Consider the following 21,071-nt stretch of genomic DNA (forward strand, 5'->3'; position numbering starts at 1 on the left):
TACTTCTTCCAAACAGTAGTCTTCCATAGTGGTGTAGAAAAGAAAAAATAATTTACTTGCATGCTTGACTTGTTCCACTTATGGTGTTTTATTTATTTATGTATTTATTTTTTTGGATTGTTTGTTAATTTATTTATTTATTCTACCTCGTAGCACTTGCTAGGAGACTGCTGTCGGCATTCTATGTGGTCAGTATTTGTTTCACTGAGCCTCATCGAAATACTGGAGTCAGATTCACCTTGTCAAAGTTGTTTTAATTCCCTAATGAGGCCAATTCAGAATAACCCCAGTTATCTTTTATTGAAAAACCCTTCCCTAAAATTAGTTAGTAAATGTCTCATTATAAAATTTTAAAATTGCTGTTACTGAACTGTACAAAGCAACCCTGTCATTACTGCTATTCTTACTCTAGATACACTGTCATTATGCAGATTGGATAATGATGTAGTTATTGCGGTGTCTAATTTGTTTAAGCCCCATTACAACAGCACTGTTCTTTCTGCAAAGTGGTCCTTGCAGTGCCCCCTCTTGACAAAGTGTAGCCACTATTTGTCAAGTAGAGATGTTATCGTCATTAGGTTGTTGATATTCATTATGGCATGTGTTACTAGTCGTCACTTTACCTGTTATAAACTGACACACGTCTTTTATAATCTGAACAATGATACGTAACGCGTAGGTTAAATAGTGCAGCAGTGGGTGTTTATTTTAATAATGGAACACAATTCATATACACTTCTTTAAAAAATTTAGTAATTGAAGAAGGATATTCAGCTTTTATGTGAACTTCCAGGATGAAACTAAAATACACTATAACGTTTACAAAGTGAACTTTATTTGACCTCTAAACTTTTTGATCAATGTTCTAGTACTTTTTGAAAAACTTACTGTTCTCTATCAAGGAGCTGAACGCCAAAATTCACGACAGATGTTTGCTCCATGAATACACCGTTACATTACCAAGGACGTCCAGTCGTCCACTTTTATGCATACTTTCATGCCACTTCCATGTTCCCGGTATGGGAATATTTCTTTGGGCAGCCGTGGCCCAATGGTTAAGATTATTGCCTGCCACTGTGGGGGACCTAGGTTCAAAACCCAGACCAGACCATCCGCCAACATCATATGGACCCATGGCTGTGGTGTCCTTGAGCAAGACACTGATACTCTGAACTGCTCCCCAGGCACTTCAGCAGCCCCCTGCTCCAGTGTGTTCCACTAACAAGTGTGTGTGTTCACTGTGATGGGTAAAATGCAGAGAACAAATTTTGTGTGCATCCATGCATGTTCATGACAATAAAGGTGATTCTTCTTCTTCTTCTTGTGTTGCAACCTGCTGATAACACTCTGTGACACTTGAATCTCATTGACCACTGGGCTCTGAGAACATCCTGTTTGAGACTTTGCAATGGCGAGTACTGTTGATCGATTGTTAGTTGTAGTCTTCGTCTCATAATGTCAAAATGTGAACAGCATGGGCTGTTTAAAAAAACAATTCTAATTGAACGAGGAAATGTATTGGTCGATTAATTACTCAAACACCTGTTGTTAATTTTGCTATTCAGCTATTTGTTAGAGAACAGCAAGCTGTGCAAAACGTAAGTACAGGTACGAGATTGTTAAAAGTGTCTAATTGGTAAAATGGATCAATTCAACGGCTGGGAATACAACGACCTGGATGAATGAAAATATTTAAAGGCACATGCTGCCAGGAATGCATGAAGGTGCGGCAGAGAAGGCTGCAAGAGTGCATTAGACTCTAGGAGAATTACTCCGAAGGGGAGCACTTGTAGTTTTGTTTTGAAACATCTTTTGTGACACCAGTCTTGGAACTTCTCTGGCACACCTCGTGGACAGTCATACCATCCCTTAAAGCCGGCTACGGGGACTCATTAACCATACAAACAGTGCAGATTGCTGAAGACTTCTCAAACTATGTGTAGGCAACATCAGATCCAGTGTTTTGAAGCAAAGCACGAAGAAGTCAAAAACAAAAAATAATAATTCATATATATAATTAATTCAATTCACGGCGCTTAATGAATTGAATTGGCCTTAGTCACATTTATTTCCAAATAAAATTAAAAAAAAAAAAATATTTCCAAATAAAACCTCTTAATGTCAGTTAAAGACTCCTGTAAAGTGTAAACCTATATTTACAAAATATACAGTATATTAAAAAAAATATGCATTCATGTGTGCCTAACTATAGCTGCTGTTTTTCCTCTCTCTCTCTCATCAGGTTGTGTATAAAAATAATGATGTAAGACTTGAGCTATCGAGGTTAGCCAAGCAGGGAGACCCCAAGATGAAAATACATGGTACTGTGGCCTTCAAGTGTGAGAATGTGGCCACTTTGGACCCTATCACCTTTGAGACACCTGAGTCTTTCATTGTCCTCAACAAGTGGAATGCAAAAAAGACAGGCTCCATCTCATTTGACTTCCGTACCACAGAGCCAAATGGACTCCTTCTCTTCAGCCATGGCAAGCCAAAGCAGCAACAGAAGGATTCCAAAAGTCCCCAGATCCTCAAAGTGGATTTCTTTGCCATTGAGATGCTGGATGGCCACCTGTATCTCCTGCTGGACATGGGATCAGGGACTACGAAGACCAAAGCAGTCAACAAGAAGGTCAATGATGGCGAGTGGTACCACGTGGACTTTCAACGAGACGGGAGATCTGGTAAGTCCACTTCAAATGTACAACCTTCAATAAAGTTATCGGTGTGTTTTCATAAATATTTCAATGTACAAGAAAGAAATTTGCCAACCCAAAGCAAGGACACTAAGTAAAAGTGCTAGGAAACCCTTTTTAAATGAAATAAAATATTAAATGCTGTACAATATAATTACTCAGTGAAAATAGCATATACTTACTGTTGCAAGAAAATCAATACCTTTGGAATTACAGTACCTGTATTTGTGCATTAATTGGTCATAAAATTATCTTATAATAGTTTTTACACCCTATCCAATAGAAATGTGAGAACATATAATTGTTTGTGTGTTATTTGTTTAAACAGACTGTGGTTGGTTATTATTGTGATTAGGATGAAAACCAGATCACATTTTATGACCATTATATGGACAATTCCAAATAATCCCAAGGGGTTCGCATATTTTAATTTTACACTGTATATGACTTTGCATGTAATATCACTTCCTTGTAAATAGTCAATCCCTGCTTTGCTTTGCTTTCAAATGTGAACCTCTGGAGATATATGTACATTTTGCAGGAGGCACCTCTCTTCAACTGGGGTTTTGATTTTACCCCATCCGTCCGACTTCCAATCATGTTTGCCACCATACATTTTTGACCCCACTCCCAACATGTCCGCTAAACTCAGATTTGCTGTTGTAGTCATTTTTGATTTGGTTATCTATGCAGCAGTTTATAAGTATGTGCTTCGAGCCAAGCCCTTGCAATGTCAAGCTCTAAATTAGATGTACTCGTTGACGGTTTCCACTCCCAAGCTCAAACGCATTCATTATACCCTAAAGGAACACTGAGATTCATTCCTAAGTAGAGCTACATAGTTTTGGGAATTTTGCTGTCATTTTTTTTTTTCTTACAATGTATTCATCCCTCCATAGAATTTCAAATAACATACTGTCGTTGTTATTAACAGAGATGGGTAGAGTAGCCAAATATTTTACTCAAAGTACGAGTAATGTTACTTTAGAATAATATGACTCAAATAAAATTAAAACGTAGTCTTCCAAATATATACTTGTGTAAGAGTAAGAAAGGACTCAGTGAAAAAAACTACTCAAGTAAAGAGTAACTCTTAAGTAACTTCTGATTAATAAATAAATAAATAAATGAATAAATCAGAGCATGAACAGCAAATAAAATAAAATAAAATAAATAATATGTGGGAGTCCACACACACCTGCCACCATTTCAATTTTTAAGTGCCCAAAAACCAACAACACGTGTATTGGGCCCTACAGAAACATTATTTGCTTTATTCACTTAAATAACTGAATGAAGAAGCTGTTTGCGGACCAGACTTATTGATAGTGTGTGTTTGTGTGTCTGTGTGTGTGTGTGTGTGTGTGTGTTTGTGTGAGAGAGAGAGAGAGAGAGAGAGACAGACAGACAGACAGACAGACACATCTGCAACTTATCCCAAGGTGTTTTCTCAAGTTATAAGTGGGTTGAAATATCCACATTTGGGCAGTCATAATTTAAGACTACGCCGCATGACAAAGCTGTTGTTTTTCGGAGTCTGTAAAGTAAACACTTGCGCATCTTTTTATTTTCCCAAAAATGAGTCACTTTGATTGGCCCACGAAGGCTTTGTTCACGGTCATATCACTACCTTGTGCTGTCGAATTGGTAAAGTGGAGTCAAATGACACTAGTGATCACATTGGATTGGCACAACACCGCCCTATGCGGAAGTCGAAGATGAAGTCTTGAAGTACATCGTGCACGCAATAATGGATAAGTAAAAGTAGCGAGCTGCTGTCGATCATTATAATGGAGTAAAAGTACTGATTCTTCTGCACATAAATAGTAAAGTAAAGGTAAAAGGTATGGTCCTTTCAAACTATAATTTATCCAAAATTACTTGAATAAATGTAACAGTATATGTAGCTTTACAACCCACCTCTGGTTATTAATGGTGGGTCAAACTGAAGACATTTACAATCTTAGATGGCGCTCATTATATGTTTTGTCCACACATACATGCTACAGACCATCTTGTTTAGCTTTTTCTCGTCACTGTTCTGTCTACCCGTCGAAGTTTCCATGGAAACAGGAGGTGGTCTCTCCCAGGACCAAGACAGTTGATGCACAGTGCTGTGCTGAGATGTGAACTAATGACATTTAAGAATAATTTATCTTGTTTTCATCAGATTCATAGCAACATTTCTTCCATGTTTGAATATAAATGGGACACAAAGATCTCAACTTTCAAATTGATACGACTCACACAATGGTTAGAATTGAGCCTCAAAGTATCCATGTTTTCAAATCACCTGTTTCCAATTTACCAGTGTGAGTTCGTCTTTGCGTAGTCCTGCAAGTACAAAACCTTCCGACAGCTTGCATTTTCAATCTGAGTTTCATATGAATTGCAAAACACAAAACATTATTTTTTGATGAACTGCTGAGTAGACTGCACCTTAAATGGAAGCATCACATTTTGGGGACGTTTGCATTCATTCAGAGAGGTCTCCTGTGGGTATCACTCTCACAGGCTATATGTACCTTTCGTTATGGATTCAGTTGCAGTTTTTGTGAGCGAAATACAGTACTTTACAATTCTTCTTCAATCACATTTACTTTTTTCTTAAATGAAAGCTATGACAGCACTGGTATCATGTCAGCACGTCATAACCTCCAAGCGCCCCAAAAGTAATATGAATAGAATGTTGTTGAACACAGGTTAGCTAATGAACAAATAGCATTTTTACTTTGCTGATAATTCTCTCTTTTGCGTCTATCAGGCATCTTAAACGTTAAGCTGTTTATTTAATTTTGTTTTATTATTGTTTTGTGGTTATTTTTTATACTTGTACGACAGTTAGGAATGTTAAAACGGTAACTAAAACATTTCCTATATTGCTAATCAAGGTTTTATGATGGGGGCCATTTGAGCGTCAGACAAATGAATGAACAGGTAAAGTAAATAAATAAATAAAATAAATAAGAGCAACTTGAAAGTCAAAGGGACTGCGTCGACTTTGGAGATTTTATGGTATTACTTCAGTTTAAATTGTCCAAAAAGACACTGGAATACTAGTCTAATTTTTCAGGTCGCAATGTATTGTAATATTTGATTAAATTAAAGCTGTTTTTTTAATACAGGAAATCATTCACAAATCTAGTGTTAGTGGCAGTAATACAGCTGAAACATATAGTACAATATGCTACATGTCAGATGTTCAATTAATACTCAAGGACATGACTAAAAACTAAAGTGCACCACAGGAGCCAAATGTAATCATCTGCAGCTGGGTCTTCTATGACCAACACTTGAGCTGCATCCATGACAATAGCGGATAATGATGCCCGCTGTATTCAACTAAACATGCTCTTCCTACAGGAACCAAATATATGAATGGACTCAAGCTCTCTGACAGGATCTTGTAACCTCAATACATTAGAGCCGCTAAGCGACACTCTGCTTTTAAGTGAGGGCTTCTAGGCTGAGAGTGGTGTCGGTCACAGATATAATACATGAGCATTGCTCTGTTGTGGACCCCACTTCCTCCCACAGTGTGCGCTCCGTTGCCACACGCACACAAAGAATAAGACCACGTACGTACACATACACATTCACAGAAGCAACACATCTCAGTAGCTCTCTCTCCCTACAGAGAATCCAATCACATAGAGAGATTTGGCTGTATCGTCCTAACTGGATTGTAGTAATCCTCGGTTTAACACATTTTGGGGATGTGTGAGTCGGGTTAGGAGGCATCATGCCAAGTTGTGCCTGGCTGCTGATGCAGAAAGTATGGGAGCCCTGCTTTCAAGTTTAATAATAAGGGTAGGGGTCAAACCTCTGGCAACCTTTGAAAGTTAGTTGTCATGGGGAGCTTCATCATCATGATTCAGTGCACATTGTTAGTTTGAAGTTTCTTAGTTTATCCTGTGCTTAACTCCGATGTTGTTTGGTACTGTGCTCCTTCATCTGCTTTTTTTTTTTTATCTGTAGTTGTTCTCTCCTCCCCCATGCCCTTTGCAGACATCTTTATCTTCATGTTCCCATCTTGTACTAGCTCCATCTCCTCCTCTTTTATGCTCTGCAGCATTCACACACTTGCGTCCCCGAACCCTTTTGGCGATGAATGATGTTCCAAACATAGTCCTAAATTGTTTTCATGCGTTACGATCCTCATGTTACTCGCCTGGTGATGGCACATGTCCCACGGGATTCTTTAGTGCCTTCCGACAGTGTAGCTTGACTGTGTTTACACACTTCCCTTACAGGACTGTGACAAGAAAGCAGAGCACTCTGAACCCATCTTTTAAATATGCTTACATCCTCTCCTCTCCCACTCGCATCAATTTAGAAAGCCTACCTCTGGAGAAAAAAAAAATATATAATAATATCCTTCTTTGATTATTCATACCAATAATAGGATTCACATGTAATGGACCGTAAAAAAGTCATTCGATGATGATTTAAGAAATCAAGGATATGGTTGGCCATGCCATTGGGATGGGCATTTCACCAAAACAATCATTGATTATTGTTAAAATTTTCTAATTAATATAATAAATTGATTGTCATTTTTTTTCCATTACTGTTTTTAAAGACAAATCTCACTGCATGTTCTGAACTGAATTAGTGGACTTAATTTTGTCTTAGTTGTTTCATGACACAATTAGTTTACAATCAAACATACACAATTGAAAATTTTTCAATTCATGAACACATCATTTACTATACCCATTTTGAACGTCCCATTTTGGGCTAGTCATGATGTTAAGTGGAGCAGGGCACAAAAGTGAAAGGTGGATACTCCCATCACTAACCACACTGACCACACTAATGTTGACTCTTTAGTTAAGTACCTGCTCTAGGATGAGGACAAAGTTTTGTCACTAATGAGTTTGATGTAGTGTGCTCATTAGCTGTAACCTGAAGGGAGCTGTTCTGGCTGTGTAGTGGGTGGCCCTAGCCAAGTGTGCAAAGCTTGGAAGTCACAACAGATGTGGCTAGAAAGAGCAGGGGCAGTCAGTGGTGGCAGGGAAGCGTTGAAACAGATGTCTTGGGCCAAGACCCTGAAAACGGGCTACAACATGCTGATGGGACCACGTTAATCATTCTGCTCCTGGTTATTCAATATTCTCTCGTCAATGTTTACAAAACAATGGTGGCTCACCATGAATAGACAGAACATATGCATGTTTAACGATGATCATCATAAGGCCATAATAGATGTACCAGCTACAACCCTAACAATATATTCTAACCACATATTTATCATAAATACAAATAATATAATACTGTATTCACAGTCATGCATGCTAATGGTAGATGTAATAAAATGTGAATGGCCCCATTTAATGTTTAATGTGTCCATAAAATGCCATACATCCCTGATGAAAATTAATGTGGGTTTTGGGGCTTCCCGATCTCCACACAGCACCCCTAAACAGTTTGAGTAGAAAAGTAACTTAAAAGCTCTGCTCCCATTTCACAACAAACAGTGAAGACATGCAGCCAGAGACAAATAAACTATTAGCCCCTCATATCTTTGGTTGCAAGCGTCTGCTACTCATAATGCAAATGATTATTTTATGGCAATGTTATTTTGGAGCATCCTTAGCCTATTTCTCTGCTGCTCTCTTCAGGCAGAAACCTACTGTAGAGATTACTGCATGAGGGAAGTGAAGGCAGTAGGTATGAATTAAAGATCCACAATGGTACCTAAAAGTAACAGATCCATGTACAAATTAATCACTTCCTCCAATTTCCACACTACGGCCTTCCTTTCCTAAACTTTACAGTCCAGTCATGTCCGCTGTTGTTTACCATTCTCCAGATCGAGAATTAAACCTGAATGAGAGTGATAAATCACGGTGGAGAAACACACAAACTCTGGTTGGAGGTTTACATTGGAGAGGCAAACAGAAGGAGAGACCGAGTGAAAAACCCTGCAGACCGTTAATCAAGTTCAAAAAGATGGCTATAATTTTTTTTTATGACTAGCTGAAATGATTGAAGGGGTGCCAAATTTGTATTCGCCTCTGTGGTCGCTCACACTTTTTTTTTTTTTTTTTTTTATGACTGCTCTTTGAAGATAAATGAGATGTATAATGAGGTATCCAAGGAAAATGGAAAGGATGCTAGGGATCCAGGATTAAGCAGCTAATAGACTAGCTGCCTGGTGATTAATGTGTCTTATCAACACTCATCAGTCTTTCTAAATGAAGAAAGCCCTGACCCTGTCTCAATAGATAACAGCAATTAGGCTAACTTCTCCATTTTACCATCTTTAAATGAGTTTTCTGAATTTCACACCTGATGAAAAAACAAGAGAGAAAAATATCCATCTGTGTCTGTTTTCAGGTACCATCTCTATCAACACCCTCCGAACTGCCTATACAGCCCCTGGAGAAAGTGAGATTCTAGACTTGGATGATAATCTTTACCTCGGGGGTCTGCCAGAGAACAAAATGGGCTTGGTGTTCCCCACTGAGGTGTGGACAGCTCTGCTTAACTATGGCTATGTTGGCTGCATCCGGGATCTATTTATTGATGGACAAAGTAAAGATGTGCGGAGCCTGGCTGAAATTCAGAAGGCTGCCGGAGTCAAGCCCTCGTGCTCTAAGGAGCCTCCCAAACAGTGTTTGAGCAATCCCTGCCAAAACAACGGCATCTGCAGAGAAGGCTGGAACCGATATGTATGCGACTGCTCTGGAACTGGATACCTGGGCCGCTCCTGTGAAAGAGGTAGGACGTCCTTCCTCGCTGTGATTGAAATGTTGTCAGCACTGCACAATGACCCAATTCCTCTTCTCTGTGTTTTTCATATTTCCACACTATTATTACTTTTTATTATCAAAATAATTATGGCAATTTAAAGGAACAAATTACAGTAAAATCTATGCCATATTTTAAGTATTTTAACATTCTTAACAATGTTACAAGTGTAGAAAGAGTTATAGCTTACAATGACACGAAATATTTACTATTATTAATGATGAGATATGTGACGAAGTGATAGCAAAAATCGAAGTGAGGAGACAGTTGAGACCGGAGTTGCACATTAACGCTGAACATTCCATTTTAGTATGATGTCAATTTATTGTCAATTGTCGGCAGACACACCCTTGGGCCTTATTCGCTGGGTGTGGGGCCACTCACTCATTGCGACAAATGACTTATAACCATGCGCATTTATTGGGTATCCCCTCACTTACACTCTTGTCCTACAGATGTTTAGAATTTACGTAACCACTCCCACCACGCTTCAGTTATCCACGACCGCTGTCCTGCATGCTTCCCCTCCTGTCTCTATCCAATCCAGTCCTGTCCTTCCCTCACAGGCTGTAGCACTACTGACCCATAAAACACGAAAATCCAATGTGTCATTGTACTAGCTGTATAATGCTTTACTTTCCTCATATTGTTTACAGCTAATGCTTTGTCTTTTGTTGTCTTCATTTCCTATCAAATGTAGTTACCTTTTTGCTCTTTCTCCTTTTAGTTTTTTCTGTCACTCCCCTTTAAAAACTTTGTTCTGTTCTGTTCGACTGAACAACTGTGATTCTCTATAAATAACCATCAGAATACAAAGAAACCACAGTGGCATCTTAAAAGGTCCACTGTGACACAGTAAAACTGTTCCGGCATAAAAGGGATACAGATTCTCCTTTCTGCTTGACCTAACAGCCGAACTGGACACACACACGCACACGGACAAAAAAAACAAATAATAATAATAATATATATATATAAAGTCAATTTTGACTTTCAGTGTTACCTTGACTTACTTGAGTTACGAGCCATTGCTCATTAGATTTTTTTGCTGTGTTGCAAGCGAAATTTTGACTGACAGTATAAGCTTCAGACACTTTGTCACTAGATGGCGGTAACAAACTTTGCAACATCAGGCCACCATAAGTTCATGTGGTTACCTTGTAGTCGAAGTGCAGGTGTCTTTTGTGTTCTTGCATTTTTCCTTTTCAGTGCAGACATTTTGCCAATTATCTTTTTTAGAACCATGGGTCCTAAGAAAGTGAGCCAAAATGGCTGATGTGCATTTAATTAAAGCTTGAAGTCATTGAGCGAGGTTTGCGTGTAGTCAACTACGGGAAGCAGTATGAGAGTAACATTTCTGTGGTACAGTGGGTAAGGAAAGTATTCAGACCCCCTTAAATTTGTCACTCTTTGTTATAGTGCAGCCATTTGCTAAACTCATTAAAGTTCTTTTTTCCCCACATTAATGTACACACAGCACCCCATATTGACAGAACAAAACAAAATTGTTGAAACCTTTGTGGATTTATTAAGAAAGAAAAACTGAAATATCACACAGCCATAAGTATTCAGACCCTTTGCTGTGACACTCATTTATTTAACTCGGGTGGTGTCCATTTCTTCGGATCATCCTTGAGATGGTTCTACACCTTCATTGGAGTCCAGCTGTGTTTGATTATACTGATTGAACTTGATTAGAAAAGCCACACACCTGTCTATATAAGACCTTACAGCTCAGTGCATGTAAGAGCAAATGAGAATCATGAGGTCAAAGCAACTTCCTGAAGAGCTCGAAGACAGAATTGAGGCAAGGCACAGATCTGGCCAAGGTTACACAAAACCTTCTGCTGCACTTAACTCATTCAACATTCAAGCCGTCAATGGCAGTGAATGTTGTTAAGGTTCCTAAGAGCACAGTGGCCTCCATAATCCTTAAATGGAAGACGTTTGGGACGACCAGTACCCTTCCTAGAGCTGGCCATCCGGCCAAACTGAGCAATCGGGGGAGAAGAGCCTTGGTGAGAGAGGTAAAGAAGAACCCAAATATCACTGTGGCTGAACTCCAGAGATGCAGTCGGGAGATGGGAGAAAGTTCTAGAAAGTTGACCATCACTACAGCCCTCCACCAGTCAGGACTTTATGGCAGAGTGGCCCGACGGAAGCCTCTCCTCAGTGCAAGACACATGAACGCCCGCATGGAGTTTGCTAAAAAAACACCTGAAGGACTCCAAGATGGTGAGAAATAAGATTCTCTAGTCTGATGAGACCAAGATAGAACCTTTTGGCCTTAATTCTCAACGGTATGTGTGGAGAAAATCATGCACTGTTGATCACCTGTCCAATACAGTCCCAACAGTGAAGCATGGTGGTGGCAGCATCATCCTGTGGGGGTGTTTGTCAGCTGCAGGTACAGGACGACTGGTTGCAATCAGAGGAAAGATTAATGCAGCCAAGTACAGTGATATCCTGGACGAAAACCTTCTCCAGAGTGCTCACGACTTCAGACTGGGCCGAAGGTTCACCTTCCAACAAGACGACCCGAAGCACACAGCTAAAATAACGAAGGAGTGGCTTCAGAACAACTCTGTGACTGTTCTTGAATGGCCCAGCCAGAGCCCTGACTTAAACCCAATGGAGCATCTCTGGAGAGACCTGAAAATGGCTGTCCACCAATGTTCACCATCCAACCTGACAGAACTGGAGAGGATCTGCAAGGAGGAATGGCAGAGGATCCCCAAATCCAGGTTTGAAAAACTTGTTGCATCATTCCCAAGAAGACTCATCGCTGTATTAGCTCAAAAGGGTGCTTCTACTAAATACTGAGCAAAAGGTCTGAATACTTATGGCTTTGTGATATTTCAGTTTTTCTTTTTTAATAAATCTGCAAAGATTTCAACAATTAAGTTTTTTTTCTGTCAATTTGGGTGCTGTGTGTACATTAATGAGGAAAAAAACACAGGAGAAGCAGCTGAAAGTGAGGAAAGCGTGGTGAAAAAGAAAAAACTGTGATGTGAGAAGCAATTAAGGAAAAACACTGTATTTATGTATTTGTTTTTATACAGTGCAATACTGTACAGTGCTACTTTACAGGGCCAGAACTGATTAATGACATTTACATTAATTTAAATGGGGAAAGTTGATTTGAGATTTGGGTGATTTGAGTTACAAGTGTAGCCACGGAACGAATTAAACTCCTAGTCAAGGTAGCATTGTAATGTACTAAGATCCCATGAAAGAGTTGTATACCATTTTCCTACACCTGTAAAACTATATCCGGGTGTAAAGGTCATCATCACACTTTTCCTTTTTGTCATCACTTGTATCCTTTTGTGGTAGCATTAGAAAAAAACTAAAAAGCCAAAGTAAAAGCAGTTAATCCTTGTGATGCTCACTGAGTGGGAGTATTGCAAAGGTTTGGCTGAACTTTACAACTATCACTGTATGTAGTTACATATTTGAAATTGTATGCCTTTAAGGAAGGGGTGTCAAACTCATTTTCACCAAGGGCCATATTGGCATTATCGAGGCCGTCGAAGGGCCAGTTGGATGACAATAAATGTAACTAAATGTAATGTAAAATAAATGTAACTATACTCTTCAACATATTGTTAAATAACTGTATTTATTATTACTTATTGCCCTGGTATTATCACATCAATCCTAAGAAACCCGCGTTGCTCATCAACCATCAAACTATTTAAGTAAATAAAGAAAAATATCTCCAAACTCGGTGGAACAGTGAACGAATAGTTAGCAGATCTGCCGCACAGTTCTGAGGACTGGGGTTCAAATCCCGACCCCGCCTGTGTGGAATTTGCATGTTCTCCCCGTGCCTGCGTGGGTTTTCTCTGGGTACTCCGGTTTCCTCCCACATTCCAAAAACATGCAGGGTACGGTAATTGAAGACTCTAAATTGCCCCTAGGTGTGAATGTGAGTGCGAATGGTTGTTTGTTTCTATGTGCCCTGCGATTGGCTGGCGACCAGTTCAGGGTGTACCCCGCCTCCTGCCCGATGACAGCTGGGATAGGTTCCAGCACGCCCGCGACCCGAGTGAGGTGAAGTGGAACGGAAGATGAATGAATGAATGAATCTCCAAACTCAATCTCATAACTAAGTTATGACGTTAACTGTTTTCAAAAGTTTTTTTTGTTATGCTTGACACTTTTGCACTTCTCAGAACAGCCTGGGATAAAGTGCAAAGGGAATATGACCTGCTAATGAGAAATGTATGAATAGTGAATACTGTAAAAATGTGTCTGCATGAATACAGAAACCCGTGGACACAGCAGCAGAAACATATATATATTTGTTTTCCAATCTTTGTTGAAAAAGCCTTCTATCTGAATCAAAGTACTTTACACTGATGCGGGTACACTACCACCTCGTGGTAAAATCCCGTCACTTGGCGGTAATTTGTAAGACAGTGATGTTCACGTGGAAACTGCTCAATTGACTTATTTTAAGACCTTTCAAGACCCCACAGGCCACATACAATGACACGGCAGGCCACATTTGGCCCGCGGGCCATGAGTTTGACAGAGGTGCTTTAAGGTGAAAAAGTATTGTTTGAGAGAAGCCTGGTGGTGTTTCCTTTTTAAAATCAATGATCCTGATTTTGTAACATGCAAAAACAGAAATGATAATTTTAACATGCCACTGCAAGGCAGACAGAAAAAGCCAGGGTTTGTAGAATGTTGAGTGTATGCCTATGTTGAATGGCAGATGACAGATGCACCAGCTGGTGGTCATAGTTAGAGTAGCATGCACAATAGCTTGCAAATTGGCTGTCTTCTGTTAACCGTTTAACTCATCATACCACTCGGCACAGTATTACTCATCATTTCTCCTCCAAAGGATACAAATACAAGAAGTGAGTGAAGTCTTAAGGTTCTGTGCCTTGGCTAACAATGCAAATCTCTATTGCATAAAAACATTACCCAAGCAGTACAAACGCAACTACTGGGAATGGATTCAGTGTGGGTTGTGTTATGGATCTACAGTTTTGATAGATCTCTCTGAATTACAGACATACTGTGTGTGTGTTTGGGTTTCACTGAGAGCATAGCTCAGCAAGGTTGTGGCAGTGCTTTTCTGCCTACATCAGCTTGTTGGCCTTTGAATAGAAGATTAGTCTGAGTCTGACCCGCTTGATCAAAATCGAGCTCGATCAAAACAACAACCTTCCGCTGTTTGAGAGTGCCAAATGCTTCTGTTGCTAATATTATTCTCATAAAGGCTGTAATTAAATATTTTTGCTTATTTTATATATAACAGACATAGCAATTAAAATGGATTAATGGAATATTTTGATTGCACTTTGAAATATGTACATCTTGCAATTTGATTCATTGCTGAGAGACTAAATAATTCTATTCAGTAGTTTTTTAATCATAGTTGATATTTCCATTTGTATGTTTCTTTTGTACCTGGATTAATAGTAATACAAAGCATTAGGGAAGAGGATAATTACAACAATAGCAACAATAATACAATACAAAACGTCTCTTCTACATACACAGTGCAAAGCATAATCATGAACATTTTGAAATATGTGCAGCTTGCAATATGATTAATTGCTGAGAGACTGAATAATTCTATTTACCGGTAGTAGTTTTTTTTAATCATAAGTGATGTTTCCATATGTATGTTTGTCTTGTACCTAGATTAATAGCAACACAAAGCATTAGGGAAGAGGATAATTACAACAATAGCATCAGTAATGCTATACAAAATGTCTCTTCTACATGCACAGTGCAAAGTATAATCATCAACATTTAGAAATATGTGCAGCTTGCAATATGATTAATTGCTGAGAGACTGAATAATTCTATTTACCGGTAGTAGTTTTTTTAATCATAGGTGATGTTTCCATATGTATGTTTGTCTTGTACCTAGATTAATAGCAACACAAAGCATTGGGGAAGAGGGTAATTACAATAGCAACGATAATGCTATACAGAACTTCTGTTCTACACGCACAGCGCAAAGCATGCATAATAATGAACAGATTGAAAATGCGTAATTAAGGCAAATATCAAAAAGAGGTGAAGCATGTGACAATGTTATCATGGTGCAATAGACTACAGATTTCCTCATCGGAAAACATTCCACATGTTATCATAGATTGCATTACTGACATTTACGGGTAAATGACAGAATTCCATCATCTAGCGTTTTGTTTGAGTATTTGTGTTATGAAGACTCATTACCTACAGATAAATCCTTTGTGTCCTCATTCATGTGCCCGCTGCAGCATTCCCTTATTTTTTCTCCATTTGAAATAAATTCAATATCCATCCATCCATTCTCCCCGTGCCTGCGTGGGTTTTGTCCGGGCACTCCGGTTTCCTCCCACATCCCAAAAACATGCATGGTACGTTAATTGACAACTCTAAATTGCCCGTAGGTGTGAATGTGAGTGCGAATGGTTGTTTGTTTATGTGTGCCTTGCAATTGGTTGGCAACCAGTACAGGGTGTACCCCGCCTCTTCGCCTGAAGATAGCTGGGATAGGCTCCAGCATGACCGCGACCCTAGTGAGGTGAAGCGAAGCGAGGTGAATTTTGATAGTACTGTGTATGACATAGGGAGTCACCGAAAATTTGGTCACTGAAAATCTGGGGCCAAAAATGGCCCAAAAGTGCATTTTTGGTTTATATATTATCCATCCATCCATCAATTTTCTGTACCGCTTTTCCTCACTAGGGTGGCGGGCATACTGGAGCCTATCCCAGCTATCTTCAGGCGAGAGGCGGGGTACACCCTGTACTGGTTGCAAACCAAACGCAAGGCACACATAAACAAACAACCATTCGCACTCACAGTTACACTTCGGGGCAATTTAGAGACTTCAATTAACCTACCATGCATGTTTTTGGGATGTGGGAGGAAACCGGAGTGCCCGGAGAAAACCCACACAGGCACGGGGAGAACATGCAAACTCCACAAAGGCGGGGCTTTTTTTGGGTTGAACCCCGGTCCTCAGAACTGTGAGGCATACGCTCTAACCAGTCGTCCAAAGTGCCGCCTAAATTCAATATATAAAGCAAAATTAAGCTGTGTTTTAAAATGTGGCTTCTTTGAGAAACTATAAAATGGAGAGGGGCACTCATTCCCTCTCCACTCTCATATCTATTTGCAATGGAAATCAAACCAGGGAGTCGATAGCCGCAAGCAACACCGGTGACCACTGAATTATCCACAAACTCGTGGGTGACATCGTCACTTATATTGGTGATCTGTGGTTGCGACACAATCTTGCGGAATTACAATGGGACTTGAACATAAAAATAGTAGGAAGTGGTAAAAGCCATAGAAGGACCCAAATAGAAAGAGACAACAACCGCATTAATGTATTTGATGCTACAGCAGCGCAATGTGATATATTTCATGAAAGTGTTTTCATAGCGAACATCCTATACTTGCCAGTCCCCCACGTGTGTTCCAGTTCTGGCTAATAAGACGACAGAAATATGGGCACAGTATGTGAGGGAGGTGGAGCGGGCACTGTATACAGATCATTTTCTCACTTCACTTCGGAAAGATAATTAATTATCTGGAGAGTGTTCTTTAGATTAACAATGGCAGAATCAGCTTGACTTCAACGGAATATTTGAGCAAATGGAAAATAAAGTGTTGCATCCTCACAGCCATTAGTTCATTGTCACAGTTTTTCCTTTTCTTCTCACATTCAAGTGTCATTGCTGTCTTTTGGCCAGGTTGCTCATCTCTCATGTTTTCTGGCTGTGTCTACACATACATTGGCATTAGCGTGTGAGTGAGTGGGAGCAGTGGTATGGAGGAAGTGCCTTGGCCTGCTGCCAGCTGTTTTGATGGCTCCAGATTGCCATGATGCTGGTCGGATGCAGCAGGCTCCAGTAAGCAGAGGAGCTGTCAAAAGAATTACCGCAGCTTTCACTTATCCGAGCATGGTGTACCCCCCGGTGGCAACGTACAGCAATTACATATGGTGGAGGAGGACAACGACGGCAACGTAGCTGCAGGAACAAGGGGGTGGTGCTTCTAGAGTGAGGAATGAAGCTATTTGGCCTATTTTGAGAGATTTTAATTAAGCAGACAAAGCAATTTCGCCCATGCATCCCTCATGTCTACCCCCACCATTGTTAATCCAGCTGCTAATTAGCCCAAATATTAGTGTAAGGCCAAGGCAGTCTACCAGATGGCTTGTTGCAGGACATGCACATATTCCCTAATGAGATTTGACATTCCGGATTGCTGAGTGCAGCAAGTACCTGCATTAAATGTAGATTTTGGATCAATATACAGTGTACTAGTGTGTGTTGAACACACGTAAACATGTAATTTGCTGTTAGATGCATATTGCAGCAGGTTACACTGTGTAAATTACTACAGGACTTGAATTTACTGATCTGGAATGTGCCATTAACTCCAAGTATGGATGCATATGTTTGCTATATGTATACATTAACCATAATTGCCATACATTAGCGTACCTCCCAAAAAGTCCATAGGTGCATTATCAACAATAATTTAATTCAACATATTACTATGTGCCGGCACGGTGGGCAACTGGTTAGCACATCTGCCTCACAGTTCTGGGACCAGGGTTCAAATCCTGGCCCCGCCTGTGTGGAGTTTCCATGTTCTTCCCCGTGCCTGTGTGGGTTTTCTCCGGCCACTGCGGTTTCCTCCCACATCCCAAAAACATGCGTGGTAGGTTGATTGAGGACTCTAAATTGCCCGTAGGTGTGAATGTGAGTGCGAATGGTAGTTTGTTTCTATGTGCCCTGCGATTGGGTGGCGGCCAGTTCAGGGTGTACCCCGCCTCCCCCCCGAAGATAGCTGGGATGGGCTCCAGCAGCCCGCGACCCTAGTGAGGATAGGCGGGAAAGAAAATGGATGGATGGCTATTACTATGTAAAAAGTGAGCATAAGCTTTCTAAAAAAAAATGTATCCTCAGCATACAGGATGCTCATCCTATTTAAGCAAATTTTACATAATTTAATGACATAGTTGTTAATCACTCTTCACTTGACTACTGTATAATCACAAATTAGAGACTGATTGGCTCAGTGCCTTCCAGCCGCTTACAATGTACGGTTATTTTGTTGGAAAACATGCCAACTGTTATCGTTGGAATAGAGGCGTAAGGGGTTTCAGTGTATATGAATGAGAATAGATGTCACATTAATTCATCATTTGTCCAAAATTTGTCTTTGTCCAAATTTAAAAGCTGTACCTTATTAGTAGTTTCTCATAATAGCTCCTAAGAGACTGCGATAGTATCATCAAAGTCTTGAGATTTGGGATTAATTTGTATATCGTTAAAATAAGGGATAATTCTCTTTTAAGAGTCCACAAGGGCTGTGGAACCTGATTTTCCTTTGTAGTGTAGCCGTCGTATATATAATCCTGATGACACATAAGATTAACGTTCCAAATTCTTAAAGAGAGACCCAATAATCCATGCACAAACTAGGTTGCTGCGCTGTGGCCATGCAGGGACAAATGTATGCCAACAACTGTAAAGATATCATACTGGCTCTGGAGACAATGTGCGGGAATCCTGTCACTTGACAGAATTTGATTTTCACATATTTAATCATTAGAAGTCTACTTATTGGATTGTGCATGTTCCAAGAATGCTACGCTAAAGAGGACAGTGTCTTTGAATTATTTATAGCATCCTATTGTCATTTCCTCCTATTTATCCTGAACCTTGAAGATATATTTTCCCAAAGCCTTTGGCAGTTGTCCCCCAGCAAAATGTAAATTGGATTGGACCTGGTGCCCTAGTACCTTGGCATGCACATCACAATTTTGTGATATGCAGTTGACAGCTCCCCTTCCTTGCAGAGCCTCTTCTCCTGAGGGGAGAACGGAAGGAAGAAACGGTGTCGTGTGTGCTATTCCTTTCCCTTGTTAGTATCAAAGCCTAATTTGTCACATCACACGGATGTAAACACATGCTGACTCCTGAAAAGCACACACAACAACAGTGTTTTCTGTTTTACATGAGGGAAAATGAATGCTTGGTTTAGTTTGGTGGCTTCTATCTGCCCTGTGACCGTCTCCTGTCGGGCACATTGCCAGCCTCATTCTGCTCAATTTATTTTCATACGAGGGCCCCAGAAAACGACTGCATTCAGTATTAAATGTTTCAGTGGTGCTCACTTTGGACGAGGCTGTGATTCCCTCACATTTTACTCAACATCTCGACACATACATTTGGACTTTTCTCCTCTTGGCTTCTCGAATGTTTGAAAAAGTGACGTAATGGTCTAAGTGATTAAAAACCCCAGTTTCATTTTCAACCTCACAGCAGACTCTAGTGGCAATCACATCTAGTAAATTACGAGGAAAAAAGGCAGTTAAAGTCATTGCCCCAAATATTTTGGATTGTATAACCGTGGTTGTTTTCTTCCTGCAGTTTAATATATTCTCTATAAACTGAGACATATGAAAAGGCATTCCCCCCCCCCCCCCCCATAGTAGGAATTTGATATGATGATTATGTTCAACAGCATTGCGTATACAGTACATCCTATTTTCACAGATGGGATGAAATAGAGAGAATGAGAATAGGGACTAAAGAGAATGGATCAAATATTGTGAGCTTGTATGTACTAGGTGTAAAGAGTAGCAAACCACTGCACATACTGTATGCTCCGGAAACAAGCACTTTCCAGGTATTTGGACTTTGAACTCCGTATTTCCAAGCATTTTCCGACAAGTTTCCAAATGCAACTCCCTGCTTTATCATCCTGGTTGGAAGCAATGTGACTCGTTGTCGCACACCCATGTCATCTGCAGGGTACCCCAGGAGGGGCGTGGAGAAATTAGATTTGGGTGAGAAACGTGACTGAGTCGAGTACGGAAGGGATGGATGTGACATGTGACTCTGTGTGACTGGGAAGTGGTGATGAGGCGCTGTGTGGGACAGTGATACCCTATAACCCCAAAACTATCTGTCTCCCTCGCCTCCGAACTGTCTGTCTCAGCACAGCAAGAGCAGTAATGGCTTTGTTATTGGGTTGCGGTTTAGTTACATTCCCGGAAATGCTGTTACAAATTCCTGCCAGCGTTGAACAATCGCCCTGGCATTTCACTAGACAGCTGCCTAATGCTTTGAGTAAATGTTGCGAGCAGACCCTCAATATGCAAGGGTAATAGACAAACACAGATCATGTTGATCTCAATATGTCTCGCCTACATCAATGTCCCAGTGAAGTTTGTCGTTGTGACGCGCAAAACGTGGAAACAATGCTCCAGTCACTTTATATTAATTTGAGTTACTTCTTTTATTCATGGAATATGATCCTGTCATAGCATGTACTATGCAGTATGTGCTTCCATGCTCCATAATGCTGTGCTTTCACCTTTGGAGGCCACCTCCTAAACATGATAGAATTGATAGAAAGTCTGTTTGGATGCCATTTTTGAGACAATGATTCATCCTGAGCAACAGGGATCTATTATTCTGTTACTGTGAGTTACAAATGTCTTTCGAAGCACACTAGCAATGCGCTTACGGCTGAGTGGCACATGCAAATGACCACATTCTTATTCGTGTTTCACATCTCCCTTGTTTATTTATTCTCCTTTGCATTTCTACACGGCTATATACCAAAGTTGTT

At 40.1% G+C, this 21,071-nt stretch overlaps 1 protein-coding gene across 21 annotated transcripts in view; it reads left to right on the forward strand.

Moving 5' to 3' along the window:
- Window positions 1–21,071, forward strand: part of LOC133409403 (neurexin-1a-like) — a 247,800-nt gene that overhangs the window by 101,178 nt on the left and 125,551 nt on the right. For all 21 annotated transcript variants that reach the window (XM_061689309.1, XM_061689310.1, XM_061689319.1 and 18 more), the window contains 2 exons: window positions 2,243–2,684; window positions 9,039–9,422. In XM_061689309.1, the coding sequence (XP_061545293.1) occupies window positions 2,243–2,684; window positions 9,039–9,422 (826 nt within the window). The remainder of the gene's footprint in view (window positions 1–2,242; window positions 2,685–9,038; window positions 9,423–21,071) is intronic.

This window comes from Phycodurus eques, chromosome 11 (genome assembly GCF_024500275.1).
Source record: "Phycodurus eques isolate BA_2022a chromosome 11, UOR_Pequ_1.1, whole genome shotgun sequence".
NCBI classification, from domain to species: domain Eukaryota; kingdom Metazoa; phylum Chordata; class Actinopteri; order Syngnathiformes; family Syngnathidae; genus Phycodurus; species Phycodurus eques.